This window comes from Solenopsis invicta, chromosome 8 (assembly GCF_016802725.1).
Source record: "Solenopsis invicta isolate M01_SB chromosome 8, UNIL_Sinv_3.0, whole genome shotgun sequence".
In the NCBI taxonomy this organism is placed as follows: Eukaryota; Metazoa; Arthropoda; class Insecta; order Hymenoptera; family Formicidae; genus Solenopsis; species Solenopsis invicta.
Window position 1 is genome coordinate 1,791,877 of NC_052671.1, and position 26,051 is coordinate 1,817,927.

The 26,051-nt window shown below is 35.6% G+C and overlaps 1 protein-coding gene across 2 annotated transcripts in view; it reads right to left on the reverse strand.

The window, feature by feature from the left end:
• Positions 1–26,051, reverse strand: part of LOC120358599 — a 169,398-nt gene that overhangs the window by 46,106 nt on the left and 97,241 nt on the right. For both annotated transcript variants that reach the window (XM_039453227.1, XM_039453229.1), the window contains one exon: positions 7,944–7,986. In XM_039453227.1, the coding sequence (XP_039309161.1) occupies positions 7,944–7,986 (43 nt within the window). The remainder of the gene's footprint in view (positions 1–7,943; positions 7,987–26,051) is intronic.

Here is a 26,051-nt window from a genome sequence, read left to right on the forward strand (position 1 = left end):
TTACAGACGTAATGTCTTGAATAAAGCAGTAATAAATTAAATAATATTTTTTAAAATACCTCATCCACAAATTAAGTACGTTTAGATACATTATGTATACTGTTAATTGATGATAATTGTTATATCTTTAAAAATCACAATCATAATAAGCAAATATACGTGTATTATATGCATGACGACAATTAATGTATTTTTGAAAAAGTCACAACTATAATGTGTACATCTTTCTTAAATACAAAATAAAAAATGAGATATGCGTATGAGTTAAGCATACATAATTTATAACGAATTAAAGCACAATTCCTTAAAAATGTTTTTAAATATAATTAATTCTTATATTTTATTGTTTTACCAGATATAAGTACCAAAACGTATGTTTTTTCAAACATATTTCAAAACTATTTAATTTTAATTAAATAATATTTTTAAACTTGCATTTGCAACAATATTTATCTAAATTGAATAAAATTTATTTAAAATATAGAATACAACTACTTTTTCAATAACAATTAAAATTGAAATAATTAATGTTTCTTACAATTAGATATAAAAAGACATAGAAATACATACAAATATCTTATTAATCTTTAAGTAAAAAATCCAAGAAGTCTCAAAGTAATTCGATAATATTTGTTTTAAATTGAAAATTATTTTTTACTTAATTAATATTCTGAGAAAAACAATTTATTGAAAAACTAAAAAACATTTAGTCCGACATGTTCAATTAAACAATAGGTTGATTCAATAATTATTTAGTTGTACAAAAAACTATAGTTTACACAACATTAGAGTATAGTTTATTCATGCCAACCATTACAATTTTTCAAGAATTAACTAAATAAACTTAATATTTAACCGAACGTATTAAACCAAATATTTTAATTCTTTAACAAATCTTTTTCTCAGTATAATTATTTAATTTCTTTTAATCAATATAGCTAACTACGAGTATATAACTAAAAATTAAAAAAATTTTAATAGACCATTTTTATTTACGTTTAATAATTTTTGCTCTGTTTCCGTTTTAAATACTTTTATAATACTAAATAAAATAATTTACATAAAGAGAAAACAGATATATTTTCTCTTTATGTAAATTATTTTATTTAGTATTACAAAAGTATTTAAAACGGAAACAGAGCAAATAACAGAGTTATTTATTCATTTGGAACGTGCAAAAAATCAAATTATATAGAAGTAATCTGTCGTAAGTGCACAGCATAAAACTAATGAATTTTTATTGAAATTTTCTTCAAGAGAATTTTCTAAGGAATATATTCTTCTATTCAAGGTTGACGTTTTTAGAATAACCTTTCTTTGAATTTTATTGTAAGAGAGCAAGGTTGACAGATTTTTTTCCTTTTACAGCGATCATAAAAAAGGGTCAAAAGGAAAAGAATTCAGAGCGATAATGCCACCGGCTGAAGCGTTTGCAATTCATAAAAGGGTTAGAGAAAGCATCTAAACACCAGAAATAGGAATTAGAAAGCTAGAAAAGGGTTGCTAACTAACGGTGGGATTAAATTTCACCTTTTTAGAGAAACAAGTTTAGAGAAACTCACTCAGTTTCAATCAGTTCGACAAACAAGTTCTTACAATCGTAAAGATTTTTGAAACATTAAGGTACTATTGGCAAATACAATTGACAGGTGAGTTAGTCGTCTCATTACACTTGTTTAAATTTATTTTAACCATTTAAAGCGATTTATAGATCTCTTTATTGATTTCCCAAGCTCGAAAGTTGTTTTAATTTTCATCCTTTTATTAAAAGTAATTTAATCTTTCTATGTAATAACGCAATCAAACTAATATTAATATAAAAAAATACAAAAAGTACATAAATATTTTAATAAATAATACTCTTCAATTCTAATAAAATATATTTAATATAAAATTATTCGTAATGTTAATAAGTTTTAATATATATTCTTTGCATATTAAAATTGTTAAGATCAAAAAAGTTAAATTGATATTCTTCTTTGTTAAAAATATTAGTCTAACAGGTATTTATCATAGGAATTAAACATATTAATTTTATTTAATCCAAAAATATGCAATAAGCACTACATATATTTTACGAAGAATAATTTTTAACATTCTGGTAGTTCCTATTCCTTTAAGCTAATACAAATAATTTTCCACTTAAATGCATGTAACAAATGTAACATCTACATAAAATTTTTTATTTATAATAAAATTATCTTAATGCGAATTAGATAAAACAATTATTACATTAAAATGATTTACAATATTATCCGACAATTTTGGTTGTAAAAAATGCTGTATACTGCTTCGCATGAAATAGTCTTCACGCGAATATATTACATAAGACAAAAAAATAAAAATTACTGTTCATTTAATCATCATAAGATCGCGCAAAATCTTGGCGAAAAATGTGTAATATGCAAATGGAGCAGAAAAACAACTTAAATTCTTTTTCATATGAACGAGGTATCGCGCTATCATCCACGAATGCGACGCTTTTCCTTTGCGGACGTAGCGATATCTAGAACATCGAACTCGCGAAATAAATTTCACGTGGCCCCACGGCAAGGAACGCAAAGGGTCGCATAGCCGGAGGATAGCTCTGAACATGTCCGACAAACATGAGGAATAATAAAAAATAAACCTAACTTTACTCGTGGCGGAGAGACCGACAGGGCGAGATAGTGAGACGGAATCCGTAGGTTGCGGGGGAAGAAGAGCGGAAGATAAGGACAGGAACAGAATTCAGAATGAGACGGACGAGGATGGGGAAAAAATGTCAGTTTAGAGCGAGAAGAACCGAAAGAAGAAGGACGGAGAGACGTGCTATAGGGGATGTCGGATGAAGAGAGCGTGAAGGAAAGGAGACGGTACGAGAGACACGGCGATAGAGTAAGACGGAAATGGAAGAGTCGCTCTCTTTCTCTCTCTCTCTTCCTCTTTTCGCGGCCAATGAGTCGCCGTCGTTTTGATGGCCCAACCCTCGCAGCAACATGGCCGCCAAGTGCAAAAGGGAGCTTAAGTAAGGGTTAGGTTAGGCTAGGCTCGTCCTTTCTGGACCCGTCGCTTTTGTGAGAGAGCTGCGCGCAGATGTGGAGTGGGGTGGGACGTTGTCAGCCATCATGGGATAGGAAATGCAATGCTCCGTATCTCCATGGTTCTGGCAACTTTTGAAATAATGGAAACGTAATCCGCGACTTCTGCGTCTAAATAGTCGAGATGGTCGTCGCTATTCGTCGGTATTCGCGACGAGTATCATCTTAATAGCATCGTGTTCGGGCGGAGAATTTCCAATATCAACAGTAAGTGCACGTGAATTAAACTAATCTTAGCCAAGTTATCGTATTAGAGATCCTTGCAATATATTTTATTGCAAATTACAGAAATACAGATCGCTATCGTAAAGTACAGCAGGCAACTTTCTGTCACGATTCTGCTGCGAGTGAAAAACGAGATTAGTTTATCGCTGATTTTATTTTGAAGAAAACAGAGCGGTGTTTGCGAGCTCGCGATCGCGAAGTTGAATCGTGCACGGAAAAAAGGGCAAACCGGTTACTGCCTTCACCGGTCGCTACCAAAAGCGGGTCCGCTAATTTGACATTTTTCACATCGCTTGAATATATTGAATGATCAATAATTGGCTTCTAATCCGTAAATTTTCATGTGTGCTAATATTAATGCAGCATTAACTCATGATGCCGTATAAATAACTACCTGAAATTTTGCGAAAATGCAAGATAAAATAATAAGTTAAGAATCGATCGATTGCATGTTTATCGTCTTTTTCGATTAAATGACACGGAATATATGTTATCGTTTCACTTTTAAAGAGATATTTGCAAGTCTCCAGAAACATTATATAATGTAAAATAATATTTATAAACGTTCAAGCGTATGTTAACGAATTAAAATAGCTATTTTAGATTAAGTCAATATATTTGATTCTTTAGACAAAGTTTTATGGTTTTATTTGATGCATTTTATTGCATCAATATTATATTTAGATTATTGAAAATGTCATACTATTCCAAATTTTTTTTTTTTATAATTTCCTACATTTTTATAAAAACAGAATTTTCAAATCATTGTACATTAGATACGTTAATATACTCATAATTTTTAAATTTTCTTTCAAAAATATATAAAGTAACGTCCCAGTGATTGGACATGCAGCTATATCCGGACAGTCACACATAAATTTATTATATTAATCTCAAATTTCTTCTTTATTGTAATATGAAGACCCAATTGTAATATTTAAATAGTTAAGATTAAAATTGTGCTTTAATATTATAATAAAGAAAGAATTTGAGATTAATACAATAAGATTTTGTGTCTGGATATATAATAGATGCAAGTCCGTTCATTGGATCGTTTAATATTTATTATTTATCTTTAAAAATTCCAAATCCACTTAATAAAATACATTAAACAACGCATAAAAAAAAATAATTTTATTGCAGCATCTAAAAATTTAGCTAGATACATATCAGAAAACAATTTTATTTTGGTTTATTAAATTAATTATATAGAACCCTCAACTACACACGATAATTTCGTTGCAAACAGTTTTGAGCACATTTCAGCAAGTTAAACATCCGATACATTTTTTTTAAATAATTCAACATAATTATTTTCATAACGTATCTAATGTACAATTGTTCTTTTCATGCATGCAAATTTGGTTTAAAAATGTTTTTTCTATATTCAATGATTTCAATAATATTCTTGTAAAATCAAACATTTAGTTTGAAATGACCATTTCAATTCCATAACGTGATAAAGTACTTGTTTAAAAAATGCATTTTTCAAACTATTCCACAGCATATCTAAAGTTTATCAAAATCGTGGGTGAATACTTGCAAATGTTTCCTCGTTAGATCGTAAAATCGGAAACGATGAACGCTCAACGGTCATACAAAACGAGATACGTGGCGACAAGCACACCGTGCGGATATTAAAGCGTCTTAAAATGCCTTAAAACATCGCGAGTCGCGCAGTAGAATTGCAAAAGTTCAGAGTGGAGAAGCGCGAAGGCTATGACTTAACGGCGTCAATTAATTCGATATAAAATGGAGGCGCAATTACCTCGCCCGTCTTACGATATTAAACCTGAAATTCATAGCGAATGCTGGTTGCGCTTAATTAATTTCTGCCCGTCTTACGGTTGACTTATAGCGAACATGCGTACATCATTAATCGCAAGTGCGCGCACATGTTTGCGTGTGCACGCACCAAAAACTTGAGATCGTTAAATTTTCGCAAAAATCTAAGTATTGCGCTATTAATTCAAATGAATTGATGTAACATAATATTTTTGACAAATGCCTCCTTAAAATATTGAAAACTTGACAACTATGTACAACGATATTTGAGATAGTAGATTTATAATGGATTTGTTTTAAGATAAAGAAAACGCAATCGCGCGCGATGTAATCCAATTCGAATGTACTTTAAATGGAGCACTCTTTGAGATTGAAGAGAATTGGAGTGGCGCCCTAATATCGGAGTGCCCGTGAATTCGCATTACATGCTTTCGTCCATTAATATATGCGTACGTACGATCCTATCGTGTGTATGATCCTACGCGCCACACTGTCGATGGGAATTTCTTTTTCGTCTGAAAAGTAGAAGGCGAGAGAGACACGCGGAGCACGAAAGAGAGAGGAGATAAGAAGAGTGTCGGCTCGTTTTCGAATACGAATGGCCATCGACGGTATCGGTTACTATAAATTGCGGAGAAAATCGTACCTATCCGCCGTAAAGGGTGAAGTAAAATAACGAATTAACGGCGCAGGGTGTGTCGCAGTGTGCAAAGTGCCGCGTTCTTGGTGTGCGTTTGCGAAACTGCGACGTCGCGGCCAAGATCAGCCTGTCCGAACGTGAGCGCGAATTTATAATGGCGTTGTACTTTGCAAACTACCTCTTAGAGAAGCTATAAATTACGTCTCCCGCAACTAATAGAATAATACCGAAGGGATGAACACGGGGGCGGACACGCGAAAGAGGGTGAGTTTGCGAAAATACGTGCGTAAGGGAAGGGCATTTTGCTAAATTACATTTTTGCATTGCCTTTAAGATAACACTGAAGATAAAGCGCGCGGAGAATAATGCAGAAGATAAAACTAATTTTAAGTTTTGTAATTAGAAAAAAATTCATCAATTTTTGATGTGGTTGATTCATAATTTACAACAATCAAAAACGTTTATAAACATGTAGTTAATTGATTTCAAACTTAATTACAAAAGAATTTGACATATTTTACGAAAGATAATATCTTAACATTAAAATTTAATTTAATATATTGCAATTAATATGTTCTAATATAATTCATATTTTTGTAGCAATATTAAAGATCCAATATGTTTTATATTGACTTTATACGAAAAAGTAAATCTTTTAGCTATTATTATCATGCCTATATTATTTTATTTAAATAATTTAATAAAATATAAATAATGTAATTTAAGAAATAAAACAGCTTAAATTAACCAAATAAATAAATAATAAAAATAGATAAAAAGTTTTTAAAATAAAATTTTATTAAAAACACATTAAAAAACATTTAAAAAATATTGCCTGCTCATTGGAAACGAGCACATAAATATAAGATGTTGGTTTACCGTGATTTTATTTTTAACAATGTTAATTAAAACAAAATGTTTCGATCTTTTCGATCTTCTTCAACCGTCTCAAACAACAAACCATTCGAATTAACAATATATCAATAATATATAATAATTAACAGAAGCAAAAAGGTTAACATCAAGGCTTTTAAGCATATTACATGATAAAATAAGTAGTTAATTGTCAAAATAATACTTATCTCAAAATAAAATTGAACATTAATCACGTTAAAACAAATCTGCAGAGTGTCGGTTGGTGAAAGTTACGGAAAAAAATTCGTCACTTTCTTCCCAGAATTTATTGTGTCCGAGATGTTAAAATGTGCAAGTCGTTAAGCTGTCCACAATTGTAATTTTTGAAAGTCAAACTCATAATTGTTAATAACTCATTGATAATTTGAAACAAAAATACTCCCGTAAGACACTTTGAGATCTTCCTTTCTGTACCAATCTTCCGACGTGAGTAAATAATCACAAGCGCTATTTCTTTATTACTAAAGTAACGTAACATTTTAGATAAAAACTTTAAAATCTTTCTTTTATGCATAAAAAATCACTTTATCTTCTTTTTTATCATAAAATTTATGATTTCAAAATTTATTGATGTTAATTAAGTATAATTCTAAGTTTCGTAAATTTTACGCTATTCGGTTTTGACACGCATATCGGTCAAAGATAAAATTTATTGGTCGTTCTCTTTGACCGACAAAACTGAATAATGAGACTCGTAATATTATTTTCCATCGATACGTGTCTTGATACGATGAACAACAAGAGCTCCTTAAAGGCAATGCATAATTGCAACGTCTATATTTTACGTTTTCCTATGGTTACGATCAGCGTAAAGTACAGCTAAGAGGATACTTGCAATTAAAGCTATAATAAAACACGTGCGGTTTCGCTTCAGCGGTTCTTCATCATCGTCGTTCTAGAAAGTCGGCAGCGTCGAGAAAATTGCTGGGATACTTGGCCGTTGCGTTACGGCTAGTCTCTTGCGGATGCAATCCATTTCTTTGATACATTGTCATTTTTATCTCAACGTAACCGTCCCTGTGAATCTTTTACAGCACTGCCCGCTGCACTATTTTATATGCATGCCAGTTCAAATTACTCGGCTATAAAAACCGCATTTTTCAAGTTCAAATTACGCTCGTGCGAAATAAGACGAGCGTAACGCCGCTTTAACGGCCGCTACCTCGAATTATGATGAATTTCTCGTAACCCATTTTCTTTGCCGTACCGTTATTTTTCTAATCGCGTTACCGGAAAATCCGCGCAATTACGTACAATCATCTCATGCACATTGTCTACCTGCAATATTCTAAACTTACCGGTGTTCGGGCGATTTCGTTGGCGGCTTAGCATGTCGGTAATCTGTAATTAGAAACAAGACAAAAAGATAATAATTAATTTAAGATTTCTGTCTTCTCTGATAATTACGCGTCTAATGTAAAATGCTTCAAGTATGTACACCTGCCTCGCTAGCATGTGTATTTTTTAACTACACTGATTATTTTCTATGAAACATCTCATATTGAAACGCACACAGGGGGGTAAAGAAAATAGCCTGAGCCGGTGAAAGCAGCTTTACGGATCGCTGATGTGGTGCTTGACTTTACGCTAAAAAGAGGGTTAGGAGAAAGTTCCTTATTTACTACGTTATAAAAACCCCAGAGCGAAAGGGTTCCTTTTTTCGAGTCAGGTCTTTCTATCGAACCTTTTACCATCGCCGCCGGCATACCGTGATTTCTCCGACAGTGCACGACGGTCTCCTCGCAAGTGACTAAACTTGAACTTTCCCGGCGCGGGAGACGCGTCGGAAATTATTTCACCGAATATCGAGACGTAGTTTAAGTGAGGAAAGAATACTTTATACAAAGTTTCTTCGCAAAGTAACTTCTCTGACGTTATAAACCAAGAATTCATCTTTGACACGATGATAAAACCGCTAATTGATCGCCGTTGCATCGTTGAATCGCTGTAAATATTTGTGTAGTGTTGACAATGACATGTGTGCAGTGTACAATAGAAGGTTCAATTAAGAGATTGTGTGTCAATGGGAGACAATTGCGCGAAGACTGGAGACATTTAAATGTAATCATCAGTATCACTTTATCGCCATTATACCACTCGGTTCGTATTTGCGTGCACCTTACGGGCGGAACCCTCCTCCGTCGTGGTTTTGCCATCACGAACCCCTCTTGCGCAAACGATTTATACGTCCGTCGGTGTATCCACGGTAACCTCGACGCATTCGCGATTCGCGTACATAACACAACAACACACTCGGCGGGTCGTTACAAAGTAAATAAACCTCGCACGATTAAATGTAAATTGTCTTACTTAAATGTAAATCTCAGGGATTTTATCGCGGAGGGCCGATGCTGGATTTGCTATTATTCGAAGGCGTTACGAAACTTCGGTCTGTCTTTCCCTCTTTTAAAATATTGAAATCGCAGATTCCAATATTCCAAATGCGAAATTAATGTGCACATTAATTTGCAACTGTACTAAACGCGTGGTTGATTACATGGTTCGGATAAGTACGTATTGGACGCTTTCTCGTCTTTCTCCATCATTTATTTTTCTCAACAGAATGTTGGGATTGATGATTACGAGTCGATATGATTCGTATATTAATAGTTTACTAATAAAGTGCTGCAATTAGTGCGGTTGTAAACGTCGGTATCAACGACATTATTGTAACTTTACGGGACATTAACCTACAATGCGCAATCTTTCTCTTTTCATAATTTCTCTATAAAATCGTTCGTCAAGCGTCATAATAATCATTTCTCCCTTTTTGTACACTCTTTTTTACGACTTGTGATAATTGAACTGCCTTAATATCCATATAAAACGCATTTAAGTTACTAATGGAGTAAACTTCATTTCTAGCTTCATAAATACCATGTAAGAAAGTGTTTCTTATTGTCGAAACCTACGTCATACGCAATAAAATGCTGTAATCACCATAATTATATGTGTAATCGCTAAAAATATTAATCGCGTCAAATATGCTACATTTAATGATATCGCTTATAATACGTCTAAAATTACATAACCACTTTCTTTTTCTTGTACATATAGACATTGTTTACAATCTACTATCTTAATTTTAATAACTGACTATTGACAATCTTGTTTTTCCTTTCAAATAAAAATGTCAAGAAATTATACACAGTTTTTGTAAATATAAACGATTAGAAAATATAATTAAAAAATGTTCATAAAATATTTTTTAAAAAGAAACAGATTAGCAAATAAAAATTACAGTTTTGAATCAATTCAAGTATAGAATATAACAGAAAATTTTACGATAACACATAACAATACGTTTTACAAAAATACTTCTTGCAAGTATTATCGTAAATGAATTATTCCATTAAAATTTTATAAAACTATATTAGTACATATAATGTGGCAATAGAGCTTTTGAAGAATATCAGCCACTTAATTATTCATAATGAATTTATTTATATTCATTATTATTCATATTTGTTATTCAATGATATGAATCATTTTATTATTCTTGTCCAAAACGCAAAAACATTATTAAAATTTATAATGTTGTTCTGTTAAGTTTCTATGACTGTTATTAGATAATATTAATGAAATACGTTAAATGTTAGTAAGATAAGGAGACATCTCAGATGCGTATCTCTATGAAACGTAATGTATGACGAACGTAATAGTAGCATGTAACTTTGGTAATAGAGCATACTAAGTGACAATTTCCTAGACCTAGATAACCAGCGACACAGAAGGCGGAGAGGAAAGAGGGTCCGCTGCGGATTTATCACCGCGTCTCGCGCATTGTTTACGTCTCAGACGGGGATATAAATCCTCATTCTAAAGCGCCACAAACTGTCTGCACCTAACAGTTGCTTATCCGTGTATCGAGCGCTTCTGCTCTCCTGAACGGTCACATATTCGTGTTTTTTTACAAAATACATCCGAATAAAAAAAAAACAGATGTCGTGCTTGTTTAAATAAAGATTCACCCGTTACACCTGCTGAGATATAAATTGTTACGTGATTTTTTTTTCAAATGTTTGTCGTTGAAAAATCAATGTTTATAAATTAATAGCGACAGAGTAAAATCTTATTTTTTATTGACTTTTACTTCAATGACTAAGTGAATTCAAAATTTACAAATTTGTTCGTACAACGAATTGTCGCTAATTAGATACTCTAACAGATCAATATAGAAATTTTTATTCTTCAAATTCATGAACAGATATTTTCTATAAGGTAGAATTGGAAGACTTTAGCTTACTGCGCGTACATAAAAAAAAATTTTGCTTAATACTGTTTATGAGCAACACAAAATTGTTGTAAACTATTGGTCTCAAATATTATTCTCACACGAAATTATTTCTAAACGAGTAAGCAAAGTCGTACACGTTGTTTGCGAGCCCAAGTTATTCGAGCTCGTAATACTGCGGAAACGCGACGATTCATTGGCAGAAATAGGGAGGAACCTTTGTAAAAAGTTGAGCACATAGAGAAGACGGGGAAATTACTCGTTCCGTAAATTTCCAGAGAGCGGCCACACGATCACGCAGCAAACAAAAAACTTTGGCCAGGGCGTCTTAATCGAGAATCAATATAACCTATCGTTCGTTTCGTCGGGAAGCTCTGAATTTTTTATAAAGGGTCTTCGTGAATGTCTGCCATTCTTCGGCAAGAGATTTTTGCTCCGTCAACGTTTACGCTCCAGACGCTACGGACGGACGCTGCATGCGCAAGAAATACGAATCGAGATCGAATAATTGCGGCACTTGTGCGTCAAGTGTTTTCTATTTCGGTAACGGGACACGATGACTACGGAGATCTACGTGAATTTAGTAGAAATCCTGCACGAAATCCCGACGCGACGGTTCAAGTTTAAAAAGAGAAGTGGACGTTCAGCGTGCATCAACGTTCTTACCACTAAATTATTAATATATCCCGAGTTTTAATGAGCCATGTATATGCGACGAGTTTGTACGTAAAGTGGGAAGATATCTATGCAATTATTTCAATCCTTTTGGTTTTACTAAAAAGATGCTAATGAGAGCTTACAGGAAGAATCGTGAAGAATGGATAATGTACAGCGGAGATACGTTGTACGGAGATATGTAAGATAGCCGGGAATGTTCTCCCAGAAAGGCAGAAATATCTTATGGACATGTAATGTGGTGTATCGTAAATATTCTATCAAGATTCAGAACTCTATAGCGTTAATTGCCAATAGAAAAAAATATCACCATTATCACATTGACACAGCATTACTGAAGAGTCTATTGGACGAGAATAAATTCGCAAAAATTGAGCGGTGGATGAAAAGACGTATAATTAGCTATTTTTAAACGAGATCAGTTTCTAAGAATGTATCCGATAGGTATTCTGCGTTAACAATTATAACAACTCATAAACAAGGCAGAACTAACTAATATTTCGTTAAAAAATATTTCCAACTGCAAATGGTCTCCACATGCGTAATAAGATATTTATTTAATATCTCATAAGATGAAATCTGAAATCTTCGCTGCATTATAAAAATTTTCTGATTTCAATTAAAGACTCCATCGCGAGCAATTAAGTGCGGTCACGTGGAACCTGGAATGTTAAATACAGGAGCAAAATGAAGGCACTGGAAGTAAAAGAGAACATTCAAACAATATTGGCTCGAGTTATCAAGATGCAAAGATATTTGGACGGAACCAGGGCAATCGCATTGCGACCGCATCAGTAAGTTCAATCGCGTACTTTTATAGCATTGCTTTCCTTCCGAATAAATCTGACATCCTTTATGTAAGCTCTTACATGCGGGAAATAAATCTTGGGAGGTTCTTAATCTATATCTACGCATAAACAGAAAGGCTTCATAGGCGTTCATTAAAACGGAAAGAGTACGATAAATTGCTGAGAGCGGAAAATAACTGTACTATCGAGGACGAGGAAGGAAAGAACGTGACGATCAGCCATATTCGGGCGGAGAACCAGCTCGATCGAATCGCTGTTGAGGGCATGCTCCCTCGAACCGGCCATGGCGATTTAGCCAGCAGTCGAGGCAGGCACGTAGGAAGTGGTAGGGTTCGAGAGGGTCCGACGACCAGGTAGAAGAGGAAGGGAGAGGGTTGAAAGCCACCCTCGGTTCCACGACGGTTCTCAGAATAATCCGGCGTATAAATTGGATTGTTCGTGGGACATGGAAACTGAACGTGGCGAACAGAGGGAAGCGAGGAGACGGGAGGGACTACACGTTGCAATAGCGAAACGGGAAACGCGTATAAACGCGCGAATACCCGCGCACGTACCCGCTCGCACGTGCACAACAAATACACGCCGTGCGTATACATATCCATGCGCACGTATAAATACCCGTACACGGACCACTCGTTCAAACACCCCGTGATTTCGGCAAATTCAACGCAATCGCGGAGGTGGAGTTGACATGAATACGCGTGGATTTTCGCGAATAGATACGGGATATGCGCTCTCGTATGTGAGTTTGCACGAGTTCGTGATACGTAGGGTCCCCGACGAGCAAACAAAGTCGTTCGGAACCATCCTAGTTTCGGTTACAGGCTCGATGACGCCGCTGCGGAAGAGAAAATACGTTGACGCTAGAGATCAACGTGGAAATAACCGTGAATCGACGAATAAATTCTAGCTCATAGATTTCGCTTATTAACCAACCTTATTTATTCACGCATCTCGTCCACTAAAATTCAGTGACATTGCTTAATAATTCGTTTCAACTTCGTTTTTGATGCTTCACCAAACAATAGACGCAAAAAGAGTATCGATAAAAAAAAGAAATCTACTAGGACACGCACTTGGCAAAAAAAGATATTTATCTTATTTATGGCATTGTGTGTGTAAGAGATAAAATTTAAATCTAAAATATTTCAGAATAAATTATATTATCCATTCAAATTTTGATGCAGAGAAAAGAAAAAGGGAAGATAAAGAAGACGACCGGACGTATCGTTTCCTGCCGAGATCTGGCTACCGTAAAATATGTATTTTCGAAATTTTTTCTTTTCGTATATTTTTTTCTCAACAAATTGAGATCTCGTTATTTTTCTCGAATTTAGAGACCGTATTAATTCCTAATGTAAATCAAATGCTTGCTGCTGGTAGAAAAAAGAACTTAATTGGGGAAAATAATTTGTTATGGGGAAATTAAACTTAGAACAAGATTCAAAGAAGAGCATAAATGGTGAGCATTAAACTTATTGGATAAATTTGCGTTTCAACAATGGTGGAAATTCAGAACGGCGAGTTACAAGGGCGGCTAATTAATCTCTGCGAATAATCTCTTTGCTAACGAGATCCGCGCACAATGTAGAGAACTCTCGAACCGTGACCGACCCCATCTCATTACATAGAAGCAAACATGTAATACGTGAGAGAATCGTCGCGTAAACACCGCAACAGATTACTCCGGTGGACTGTTTACAAGATAAGAAATAAGATGTGTCCTTTGCGCCAAACAAATTCATTCATTGAGTGACATTAATTTACTCCCTCTTGCGATCAGCATTTATTTGAGATGTGTTCTTGCAAACAAATCGTAATAAAACTTTCATATTTTGTTCAAGTACATTGATTTACTCATAACATATTACTAACATGTCTAATACTTGGTAAAGACATCGAGATAAATAAATTTTAATGCTATAAAGGCTTATCAATTTATCAATTATATAAATTAAGCATGGTAAATTATCCTGCCTAAGATAATATTTTTCGCAATAAATTCTTTAGAATTTTTAGGATAAAAGGAGGATTAGTAGAAATGCATGCAAGTATTAAAGTTATTACTTAATTTTCGTAATATTACATTTCTGAGTTCTTCTTAAAAGTTGTGTTTTAACTCCGTCAAGAATGCGACGTACAGTTTAAGGAATCTTGTAAATGTTTGTAAACTCAATTCTAAAAAGTTATTATTGACCACTATGATGTGTGTTTCGATCGGTATAGTTATCCTTGTTATTTAAATGTGTCGATATATTTTCCTATCATATTCGTTTATATTGCAGGTAAATGAAATTATAATAGCTTAAAAATTTTAGCTAAATTTTATTATTGTTTTTGAGTAATATAGTTTAATATTCTTTTGTTACACTAAAAAAGAAAAATTAAAAGCTCTACTTTATTAATTCTTTAACAACATTAAACAATGAATATATATCATTCGCAATTTTTCATGCAATTTTTATTAACGTCACTTTCGAAAAATAGAGTATAATTTCAAATTCTATATACATCTTATATTTGCGACTGTATCGCAGTTAAGGAAGCTAATATATCTTAAAAATCAATGTTTTGAAATACGTTGAGAAAATGGCGACGGATGTGTTAGCGCAAGCGTGTTGTGTTCACCGGGCTCCCTTATAATAAATTCAACGCGGTAGTATGCCGAACCTAAGTAAACTGTTCCTTCAAAACAACAATATGCTGTTTTGTCTGACGCGTTGATTACACGCGTCTTCGTCCCTTCCAGGCTATATTGGCCAGGAACTTGATATATGTATGTAGGGTATTCCATTTTCTCTCCCCTCCGTCGTCGCAAGCTTGACAATGCAGCGACAAAGGCGCCATATTTTTCAAGAAGAACCTTCAGATACACGTATCATATACATATAGGAATAAATCGATATCTGTATACCAGCATTTACATGTATTTCTTGCAAGAAATATATATGTCGAAGTTTTGATTATATTTTTCACAAGAAGAACTAATCTCAATGCGTACTTTAGTATTTAAAAGATAAATTTTGATTACTTTAGTAATTATTTAATTAAAATTTATCCATATATTAATAGAAAATCGAATAATTAATGCATGTTCAATTAATTTATTAAATATTATCTTGAATTTTAATTGAAGAAATGTTTCAGTAATAAATTCAGGGAAATATTATAATATTTTCGATGGCCGAGACGTGAATTTAATAATCGGGACGATAACAGTTTAAAGAGCAGAATTATGAAAACTGTAACCGCATAAGTAACATTAATCGTTCAACTGGCGAAAGTTTGAATTGGAGTACGGCCAAAATATTACTGCAAAGTACGTAAATATAGAATATGCTTTAAGCTGAAGAAATGTTATGGTTTAAAATAACACTGGCATGTTGGCAGTAATAATATGGTTAATAAGTTTAATAAATCATTTCTTTAAACTTAGAACACGTCTGAGGAAAAAATATAATTATGAGATACTGGAGCAAGTATTCTTTAGAAATCAGGCAAATGAGTAAAATACATTGAAAAAGAGAAAGAGAGAAATCATTAAAAATTTAATTGAGCGTGCAATTCTATCGCTGTTATATAGTGTATTTTCCTCGTGTATTAAAAACCTTGTATTTTTTATTCTTTATAAGGGTCTCTTTTCTTACTCTTCTCTTCAAGTTCTTTATACAAGCACAATATTGCGAACACAAAAATAAATTTGATCGGATTCGTTCTATTTAGTTGCTCGTTACGGCGTTAAGACGATAAAATTCAACGCTCGTTGAATCTCTTAATTCGATCTGTACATTCTAATTTTCCGAACCGACTTTCGTTTGACGCAACCATGAAAGAGCGCCACACCTTCGGAATGCCAGCCCTACATGCAAGCGGCTATGCGCGTCCATGTTCTTTTATCGGCCTACGTTACCACGGCGTGTACGATACTCGTTGTTTATTCACAAGAAGACGTTGCCTCCTTCTTCGCCGTCTTTTTTATTTGCCCGTCGATACCACCTCATCTCTCGCGCCGCACAAGGATCTCTCTCCCATTCTCCTTCGCTTTTATAAAATATAAGCAATTTCATACTTTCTGCCCGACTCCCGAGCGACCCGCCGAGCATATCTTTACGATGCGGCACTCCGGATTTTGCCAACTTTCCAGCGCTCCCGCGCCTCGTCATTTTGCCGATAGTCCTTTGTAGGAGGAACGTGTAATCCCTGGTAGCTCGAAGAAAAAAAAACTGTTTTTTTCTCTCATACCAGCGACTTTATCAGCCTCTATTCCTTTCAATCGAAGGAGATTTCGCCACGAACCAAGTTCATTATCGGGAATGAGATAATTTGTGATTTGCTCGATGGTAAATCGAGCCGAAAGTAAATGAAAGGTATAATCGTAATGTACGCGCTGACGTTAGTTAATATAATCTTAAATGGAAACACCATAATTAGAGCACTAAATTGCAAAACAACATATTTCTTTTATTTCTGCATTGTCGTTAAAAATTTTCTCACTGTTACTTTGCTTAAATATTCGTATCAGATCGCAAATTGAGTAGATAAAATAAATACTCTTTGTTCTCTGCGACTATTAAATACTGAATTGTGCAACGTGCGTACAACGCTATATACCACAAAAAAAGCCAGCTTTGAAATCTGTGGTTTGTTCATGGATCGAAAATAAACACGAAAGAAAGTAGCCTCTTAATTCTCGATTCGTAGTTCCCCAATCGCCATCGTTTCAATGCCGCGTTCGACAATCTCCAAGTCTAATTCACCAACTACGAACAGTCTCGTTCATTCTAATTTTCTCCGAGGGTCCCTGATTGGAGTCTACGAGGGGCAATTTAATCCCACCTCTCGTACACCCTCCACTTACGAGTCCATTCCATTGCAATATGCATGTTGCACCTGCATCCACGCCCACGCTATTAACGGAAGACAACTCGAGAAGTCTGTCTTCAGGCAGAGTGCTCGTTTCGGGGGAGTACAATATAATAACGATAAGAGAGAGAAAGAGGAAGAGAGAGAGAGAGAGAGAGAGAGAGAGAGAGAGAGAGAGAGATCTTTAAAGCAATTCTGTCGGCATCGACTTTATTCAACTTCATTGTATATTAAACATGTTGCAGTTTGGAAAATATTTGCCTATTTATTACTGTACACACATGAATTGACGGTTATCTGCGTTTTGCAGCTGAGGAGATTAGCACGTATTCATATTGACTATATTGTATCCTTCATTTATTTTATCGTAATTACTATTTCGAAAAGAGATTATTGTAAACGATAATATTTATTGTAGTTTTCATAGCATGTGACATTAATTTGTAATATCATAAAATTCATACTTGTGTCATGAAATATATGTATATATATATTTCTTTGAATAAAAATAACAAAATGATTTATAACAAACCTTTTAAATACATAAATACGTATTCTACATAGACGACTAAGAAATATCAGCTACATTATATTACAAGTAAGACAATTTGTAAGTGATTTATCACTTATTATGTATTGCTTAATAACGTGAATTTATTACAGTTAATATTATGTTCTCAGATATTTTAATATATTAACATCACTATATGAAATAAAATATAATATAAATTAGAATTTACTTTCGTCTATTTCAGTAAGGGATTATATATCATATATTCTCAACGAGCCGATAAATTTTTTTTCTTTCAGGTCAGTTCTATTAAGTTCCAACTTTAGCCTAGTCATTAACGTGAAACAGCTTGTGGCACCTGCACAGTGCAAGTTTAAAATAACGGTGGCCGCTTTTCCCGGGAAAACACAGAAGAGCCGACACAGAGGCAAATAGGGAATCGTGATTCCGTTCTGTCTTCTTTCTCTTTCGCCTCTCACCCTTTCTCCCTATTTCTCTCAGTCTTTCTCTCTCTCTTACTGGATTATAGGTAGGACTGGGAGATTATCTCGCCAGACGGTGAAATGGTAAAAGTTGGGCCACTGGTGCGTGCCGGGGTAAGAATGGATAAGGGTGGCGAAAGTAACGGAGAGGTTTTCAGACCTTTTCTTCGGAACCCTGCAGACGCAACGACACGCCCTGCTCTCCCGTCTCTTTTCTCCTTCTCCTTCTCCTCTCTCTCTCTCTCTCTTTCCCTTTCTCTCTTTATCTCTTTTCTTCTCTCTTCAGCTTGTACCCTGGCAACCAGGGTCGACGGAGACCCGTGTAGGGTAGGTTTGACTACGAGGCAGGGTCGATTTGAAGGCTGGAGTCCTTGGCGACAGCCTCAGTCGAAGCGGAGGGGATGATGCGGATGTCGATGCTAGCTGCTGGATGCTAGCGCTACATACACGTCTGGACAAACTAGCACGGGCGAGACTCGTATGTGCTGTCGCGTGATAGCTGTGTGTCGTCAGACGAGCCTGTGCTTGAGACGCTTGTACAGCACCAAAGACGTGAAAGTCTATGTTAGCTCCTGGTGATGGTACAGCTGATTGTGTAGGTAGTCCAGGCACTTGTGTCAGCTCTTAAGGTGGGTGTGGATACTGGTACGCAGTCGTGGTAGTAGTGGTCGCTTCAACGTGTCCTCCATTCACCCCCTTGTCCTCCTACCTCGGGTTGGTCCACGGAGTAGCGCTCAGATCGATACGCGACTCGAGCTTACCTATTCGGCTACACTTCGACAGTGCGACCATTCTCTATGAATTTGCTTCAACTTTGCAAAAGTACGAGCCGTCGTCCGTTCATCAGTTGTCGTCCTGTCAGAACCATGCGATAACGAGTATAAACTCTAAAACGTTTGCATCTTGCTCGTCGGACAGACAGCTTTACCGATCACTGATTTTCACGTCGTTATCAAAGCAAATGTTATGTAAAATCAGGCGAGCTTTCAATTTAATATTCTTACTATTATTATTTACGTTATTTATGTTGCCATTATTGCGGCCGCAAGATGAGAATATCTTTTCAGCGGAAAACATAATTCATCGATATGCTTGACTGCGCCGCCAACGATCGGCTAATAATATAGATGCAATAGATAACTTATTGCTACCTATTATTCTATATTGCGCGCCGTAATCAGCAAATAATTAACAAACTTTTGTAATTTGTAATTTTGTAGATATTAATGCTTCCCAGTCTGCGTTTGACAAAATTATTCTGGCAAGCACGCACACAAAAGTATGTGTACGAGCTAATTATCAACTATTGATATTTATTTTTTTTGAGCAATTATTTCCCCGCGTAATCATATGCCTATTTTAAATAATCCTTTCTCGCTAAACCACGATAGAATCATTAGCGTCACCGCAAAAATAACAGATGGCTCATTAACGATGTTCTTCTTTTTTCAATTTCCCCGATGGCACGTAAATTCATATCTCAGATTGCACGAAATACATTACACGAGTGAAACGGGGTCTGTGCTATAACAAAAAAATTATTAGTAAAGAACACGAAGCAATCATGCCATTATCATTTCGAAGGAAGTTGTCAAAATCCATGATCACGGAACGAGTCCACCGTACCGGTCAACATTGTCAGACACAAATTGGCAATTTTATTGTTGATCGCGAAGGGCTATCTCTTTTATTGGCGTGCCGATCCCTTTCAGCTTCTTAATTTAACACGAAATGGATCGATAGCTTTAAGGTAAATTAGAGCGATAACTTCAGCTTGGATGTCAATGGGGCCCTAATAAGCTGCCCACATAATTAACTAATTACTATATATACGTTGTTGGAATCGGCGTCCGACGACGCAGGATAGTATGCATAATAAGCACGTTCGTTTCTACGTCTCTTCCGTTGAAAGTATAATTTTGTCCGTATCTATAGTTAAAACGAAAAGCGGAGCGTCTCGAGAGAAGGCGGAGTAAATAATTAAATAAATAATTAAGGAATCTTATCTGATAAAATTGATGCAGGAATTCGATAAGTCGTTAGTCGGCGGAGAGACTTTGAGACCGGCTCATGTATAAAGATTCTCGTTACGTGACTCCTCCGACGTCTATCGAATGAACACGCAAATGAAGGACAAGATTGGAGGACTTTATCAAAAAATCAGTTACAGTAGTAAACATCGCACAATATGAATGCAGAAAAGACTCCCGTGTGCGCGTTTCTTTCATTATATTTTAATAATAGACGGATAAACGGAGTGCGCGTCGTTTATTCATAAAAAAATGAGATCTATTAAAATGGGTAAAATACTGGAAGGCCTCGCGTGTAAGATTTGCGATATTCATTCACGTAGCTTTGTAAATTGAGTAAGATAAAACTCGTGTCTTCTCGCTCGAGATGAAGTTGCAATTATAAAAAGTAATTAACACATACTTTAGCGGCCATCGAGTTTCGGTAACTGGCGGCCGAAGTATGTGATTTAAACGCGTTGAGGTCGCCTATTCGCTACTACTTTCATCTTACTTTTGAAAGATAAATCAAGTCTTTCCCTTTTTTTCCCCCTCCGTGGCTGTTGCGAAAATGTGCACGTATCACAGCCGGAATAAATAAATAAATTAATAGGTAATGGGTTTTATCTCCCTCCCCCCTCCACCCCGGAGAAATTATACAAGAATCCGATGTTATGTTAAGCAGCCGAGGCCTGAGAGCTCTCGGGTATAAAAAGTACGCATTATGTGAGCTGTCCAATGGGAAGCCACCAGTGATGACGTGCAAAAAAGAGCAGCGAGAGAGACGCTGAGAAGCTGTAGGGATTATCGACCACGGAGAAAATCGTCGCTGTTCCTTATGGAACGGGTTCGAGTTTTGCCACAAGACGTTGGCGCTTGATTGCCGATACGCACCAGGCCATATGGTCCGGCGAAGGCGTGCTGCTGCGAAGAAAAGAAGGAACGGGAGAAAAGAGAATGAAAATGGCGATGCTACGTAATGCAATGAAGGCGGCTACTCCCGCCGGGTTTGATAAGTTTAGAACTCTCACTCGCGAGCCTTTATCGATAGTTCGGCATCTCTACTTGTTCCACATATAGACACACCTCCAGACATATGGAGCATGTAGGAATCGACTGCACAAAGGAATATTACGCTTCGCCTTTACGTTCGATTACACATTCGCGTACTTTTATTAAAATTTTATGTCAAAAATTGCTTGATAAAAATTTAATTTTAGTAAAATTTAATTTACTTTAATAATTATTCTTCATATTGATACTTTTTTATAATAACTCTGCAATAAATACGTTACTAATCTAAAAATACAAAAACTCGAGTATATGTTTATACAAAGATTATTTTTCCATTTACTTGTATACAATAGATATTTAACATTATAATAAATAAATTTGCAATAAATTTGATTTAAATAATTGTTTAGAAAATATCATGTTTGGCAGTATGTAGCAAACTAAATGGAAAATATTCTTTTCGTTCTCATGTCCAGAATTTCTCAATCCAATTTCCTCGAAGTAGCAATGCCATGTCAAAAAATCAGTTTACGGTTATTACGTATTCCATAGAGTTTCGGTATAAATAGCTGGAGCAGCATAATACAAAACGCACCACTTTTTAACGTGCTCTCTTAAATCACACTCTTCCGTGACGGGTCCAGGCCCATTTTGTGAGCATATTACCGTAACTCAATTCGCTTGTAACAAACGTGTACATAACGATTGCATCTTCCAGAGAGTGTTTACGATGTTTATGAAACGACACACGTGCCGACCACCCGTGTTTTAGATGTCAAGCGAAAGCATCAACAAGGATGCATGTTGTGAGAGTGTTGATCTATCCTAATGTTTGTGTGTAATATCAGTTGTACAGAGATATAAATAGCTTTCGTATTCTTAAATATACAAAATATCAAATGTATCTAAAAAATACCGAAATAGATTACCGTTAAAATTTAAAATTTTAATGTATATGTATATGAAACATTGCTTATAGTACCAATTACAAATAATTATGTATAGAAATAGAAAAAGAAGGATTTTTTAGATTTGTTGCTATTGTGAAATTTTTTTGATCGGCAGTTCCTGGTGGAAACTATAAAATAAAACATGAAATTTAGTTCTCAGGATCATCGATGTAAATCACGAATTATAAGACAAACAGAAGTAAATGTAAAAGAGAAAGAAACACATTTATATTCGCATTTTATTTATAAAGTTCAATTGATGCAATAATCTAATCTTCAAGGATTGCCTGGACTGATATTACGCTATAAAATCAGAAATTTCATTAGGTGGCAACACATTCTTTTCCAGAAATAAATATTCGGCGGAATATCCAATCACTTGCGATTCGTCTGCGTCAACAGCATGTGTATCGTTAGTTTTTTATTATAATTTGAAATTTGTCTTTCTTGAGTTTTGTAAAATTATATTACTAGTACACTGAAAAAATGAGTCTGGTAATATTACAATAATCAAACTGAAATAATTACTAAAGTTTGCTGAAATAATTTCAATCAAACGTTCAGTTAATATTATCAACTTATTTACAACATTTAATTGAAATTATATTTCATCAAAATTTAGTAACTATTATTTGGACTTGATTATTATTATTAAATACTTTTTTTAATGGAAATGTCTTTTTACTTGAAAAAAATTAATTACGAACCTTGTTTATCTTTCTTTTGCCTTATATATACATATTTCTATAATACATAGTTTCCAACTTGCAATTTTTAATAGAATACAAATTTTCGTATTATTCAGAGAACATTGATATAAGGTACATGATTTTCTGTGTAATCGTGAATTGAAATTCCTTTCACGGTCTTTCAATATGCTAAGCATGTTCTCGCAACAATTACACAGTAGAGATACGTACATGTTCGTCGGACATTAGGCGTGGAGCCAAGTGAACATCCCAGCGACGTTAGGTAGACAGATAGCAACTAATTTACATTGTCAATCCGCGGGCAGTCAGCCAAAAAAAAAAGAAAAGAACTGGCTAATGCCCGGACTCGAGCAGCCCTTTCGTGGCACCGCGGCCGTTTTATTCCAGTTCGAAGCATCAACTCGGTAATTTTATAACGTCGTAAATAAGACGCGCTTATATTGAGTTACGTGTCAACTCCCCTTCCATCTCGGTATTCTTCTTGGTTTTACAGGAAACCGCGCAGTGGAGTGGGGGCGAAAGAAAAGTGGAAATAAGCGGTTCGTTGGATCTTCGAAGCTCAACGATTCAGAGGATCCGTTCAATCTGGTTGTTTATCCCTACAGCTTACCTGGACATCTCGCGCAAGTTGTCCGACGTTCCTCTTCGTTCTTTTGCCGCCGCTCCAAATTCAATGACGCAGCGGCCGGAGAGTGGATTTTACAGGAATGTCTGATAAGAATAAATTGGGGCCCCTCCGAAGCGCACATCGACGTGCGATTGAATTTTATAATGAGCATAACCGTAACGCACATCAAACGAGAATACCGCTCTTTCCATTGCCCTGACCCGAAATTAACAACAATTTCGGATTGTGTCCACGCAAGAATAAGCGACAGAAATAAGCCGTGTCGGAGTGTACCAATGCTAGTAATTAATTATTCTTTGTCGATCATTTAACGATCATATGCGTAGAGAAATCAACGCGATCACTTTGCGGTATTTATCATCTTATCAGTCCTCTTTTTATACATGTATAAATCAACTTCATTAATATATTATTATTTTCAAATTTATTATTATTGATTTAAATTAAACTAATTGTGTAATGCAGAAATATTGGGTTAGCATAGAATGTAATATTTCGTATAATACCCGTACGATGTCGCTTAATAATTTATATTTTCGAAAAAAGAAGAGAGAAAATAGCTAAATATAAAAATTAAAAAATGTAAATGAAAGAGCAACTTTCTAAAGAGCAAACTCTTACATTTTCGACAGGGAGAGAAAGAGTTAAATTCTTTTGCTTCTAAATAATCACGCAATACATTCTTTAATTTAGATATTGCCAGAGCAGAAAAATCATTACGGCAGATCTGCGAGAATTGCTTCCCAAATGCCAAGATTGTACAACTGATGAAATTTACTTCCACGTTTATTGCAAATAACGACATTGTCGTTACGAAGGCATTTGAGAGAGTCTCGTGGATATTTATGAAGTATTTATCAGATAACGACTGTAATTAACGCGACTAGCATTAAGAACGCAAAGATATAATGACGCTCTACGATAATTATAATTACGTAACATCTGCTCGGTCGTATATAATTACACGCTTCTATGGTAAATATCATCTTTTAAAAATGCCCGTGGCTCGAAATGGAAATTCCACAGAGGGTTCGGAGTCACGAAAGACATACGGGCTAGGAAGACGAGAGCTCTATCTCCCGAGGAAAGTCTCGCGCATAGATTTCGTGAGGTAAGGAGTCAGATCGGGAATTACCAATCCAGCCCACGGGGTTTGCAATCCAGACGGAGAGCATCCACGTACGTACGCACACGTGCGTGTGCTACACGTACATACGCGTAGGTCTGCGGCGCGCGCATCTCAGTCTACCTTTACGCCCAGGCTAACTGCTTCGGAATCGACGGGAGGAAAAGAAGAAGATCGGCCATCATGAATTCCAGCCGTGAACTTTTCTTTGCGGAATCGTCATCATCGTCGTCGTCGTTGTGCTCGTCGTCGTCGTGCTCGTCGTCGTCATCGTCGTCGTCGTCGTCGTCGTCGTCGTCGCCGTCGTCGTCGTCGCCGTCGTCGTCGCTGTTCGTCGTCTTCGTCTTCGTCTTCGTCGTCATGGTCGTCGTCTTCGTACGACGGCTCCGGGGGAGAGATATCTCCGGTCTGCGTTCCTTTATCCTTTTTATCCGACGAAATAAAGTCGCGGATAACCGAGCGTAATAAACACGCCGACATAATTATCCGGATCCGAGACGCGGATAAGGTTGCCCCGCTGTCCTTTAAAGTACCGCGATGCCTCCGTGGGTAAGGTTACTGTAAATTTTCGTTTCACTTTCGCATCGGGGCTTGCATCGCGAGCCGTACGCCCGTAGCAAAGCAAATCGCGAATTTAATCTTCCTGCATCTACCGGCGCGCATGTAGCGTTGAAGATGGAGGAAGGCTACACAGATAGAAGCCACAGGGAAGGCTACGTTAATACATTGCATTTTCCTCGCTTATATATCTCGGGCCGGATTGTATAGATCCGTTAAGATTATCCTAGATCTACTGCGGCGCCGTCGTAACTTTTAATTAGCCGAGTCTTAATGTCACGATCGTTAATCGTAAAAGTCCGCCTACATTTTTGCCCGCATATTTTAATACGTTTATCACTTGATAGATTTCTTATTCTTTTATCTTTCAAAACGTGTATTTTATCAGCAGCGGCTTTTCGCCCCGAGCGACTCTGTAATTTAAGCCAGCTTTATAAAATGTCAACCGTATATAAAAAATAATTAAAAGTTATATGCACGGAAAAGAAAGATTAGTGATTGCAGCAAGAATCTGTATATGGTAGCTAAATTTCAGTTGTACACCCAAGGACTTTGATTCTGTCAATGGGGAAATTTTCCAAACTGAGAAGTCACCACTTTCTACATTCTTGCAGTTCATGAATAATGAAACGACTAGAGTTTATTGGTCGTTACGTTAATCATGAACTGTAAGTATGTAGAAAAATAGCGACTTCTCAGTTTGGAAAATTTCCCCATGGACAGAATCAAAGTCCTTGGGTGTACATAGCTAAAATTTAGCTACCATCTACAAATTTTTTCTGCTACAGCTAACTTCAACTAATCTTTTTTTTCCGTTCAGCAACATTAAATATTTTC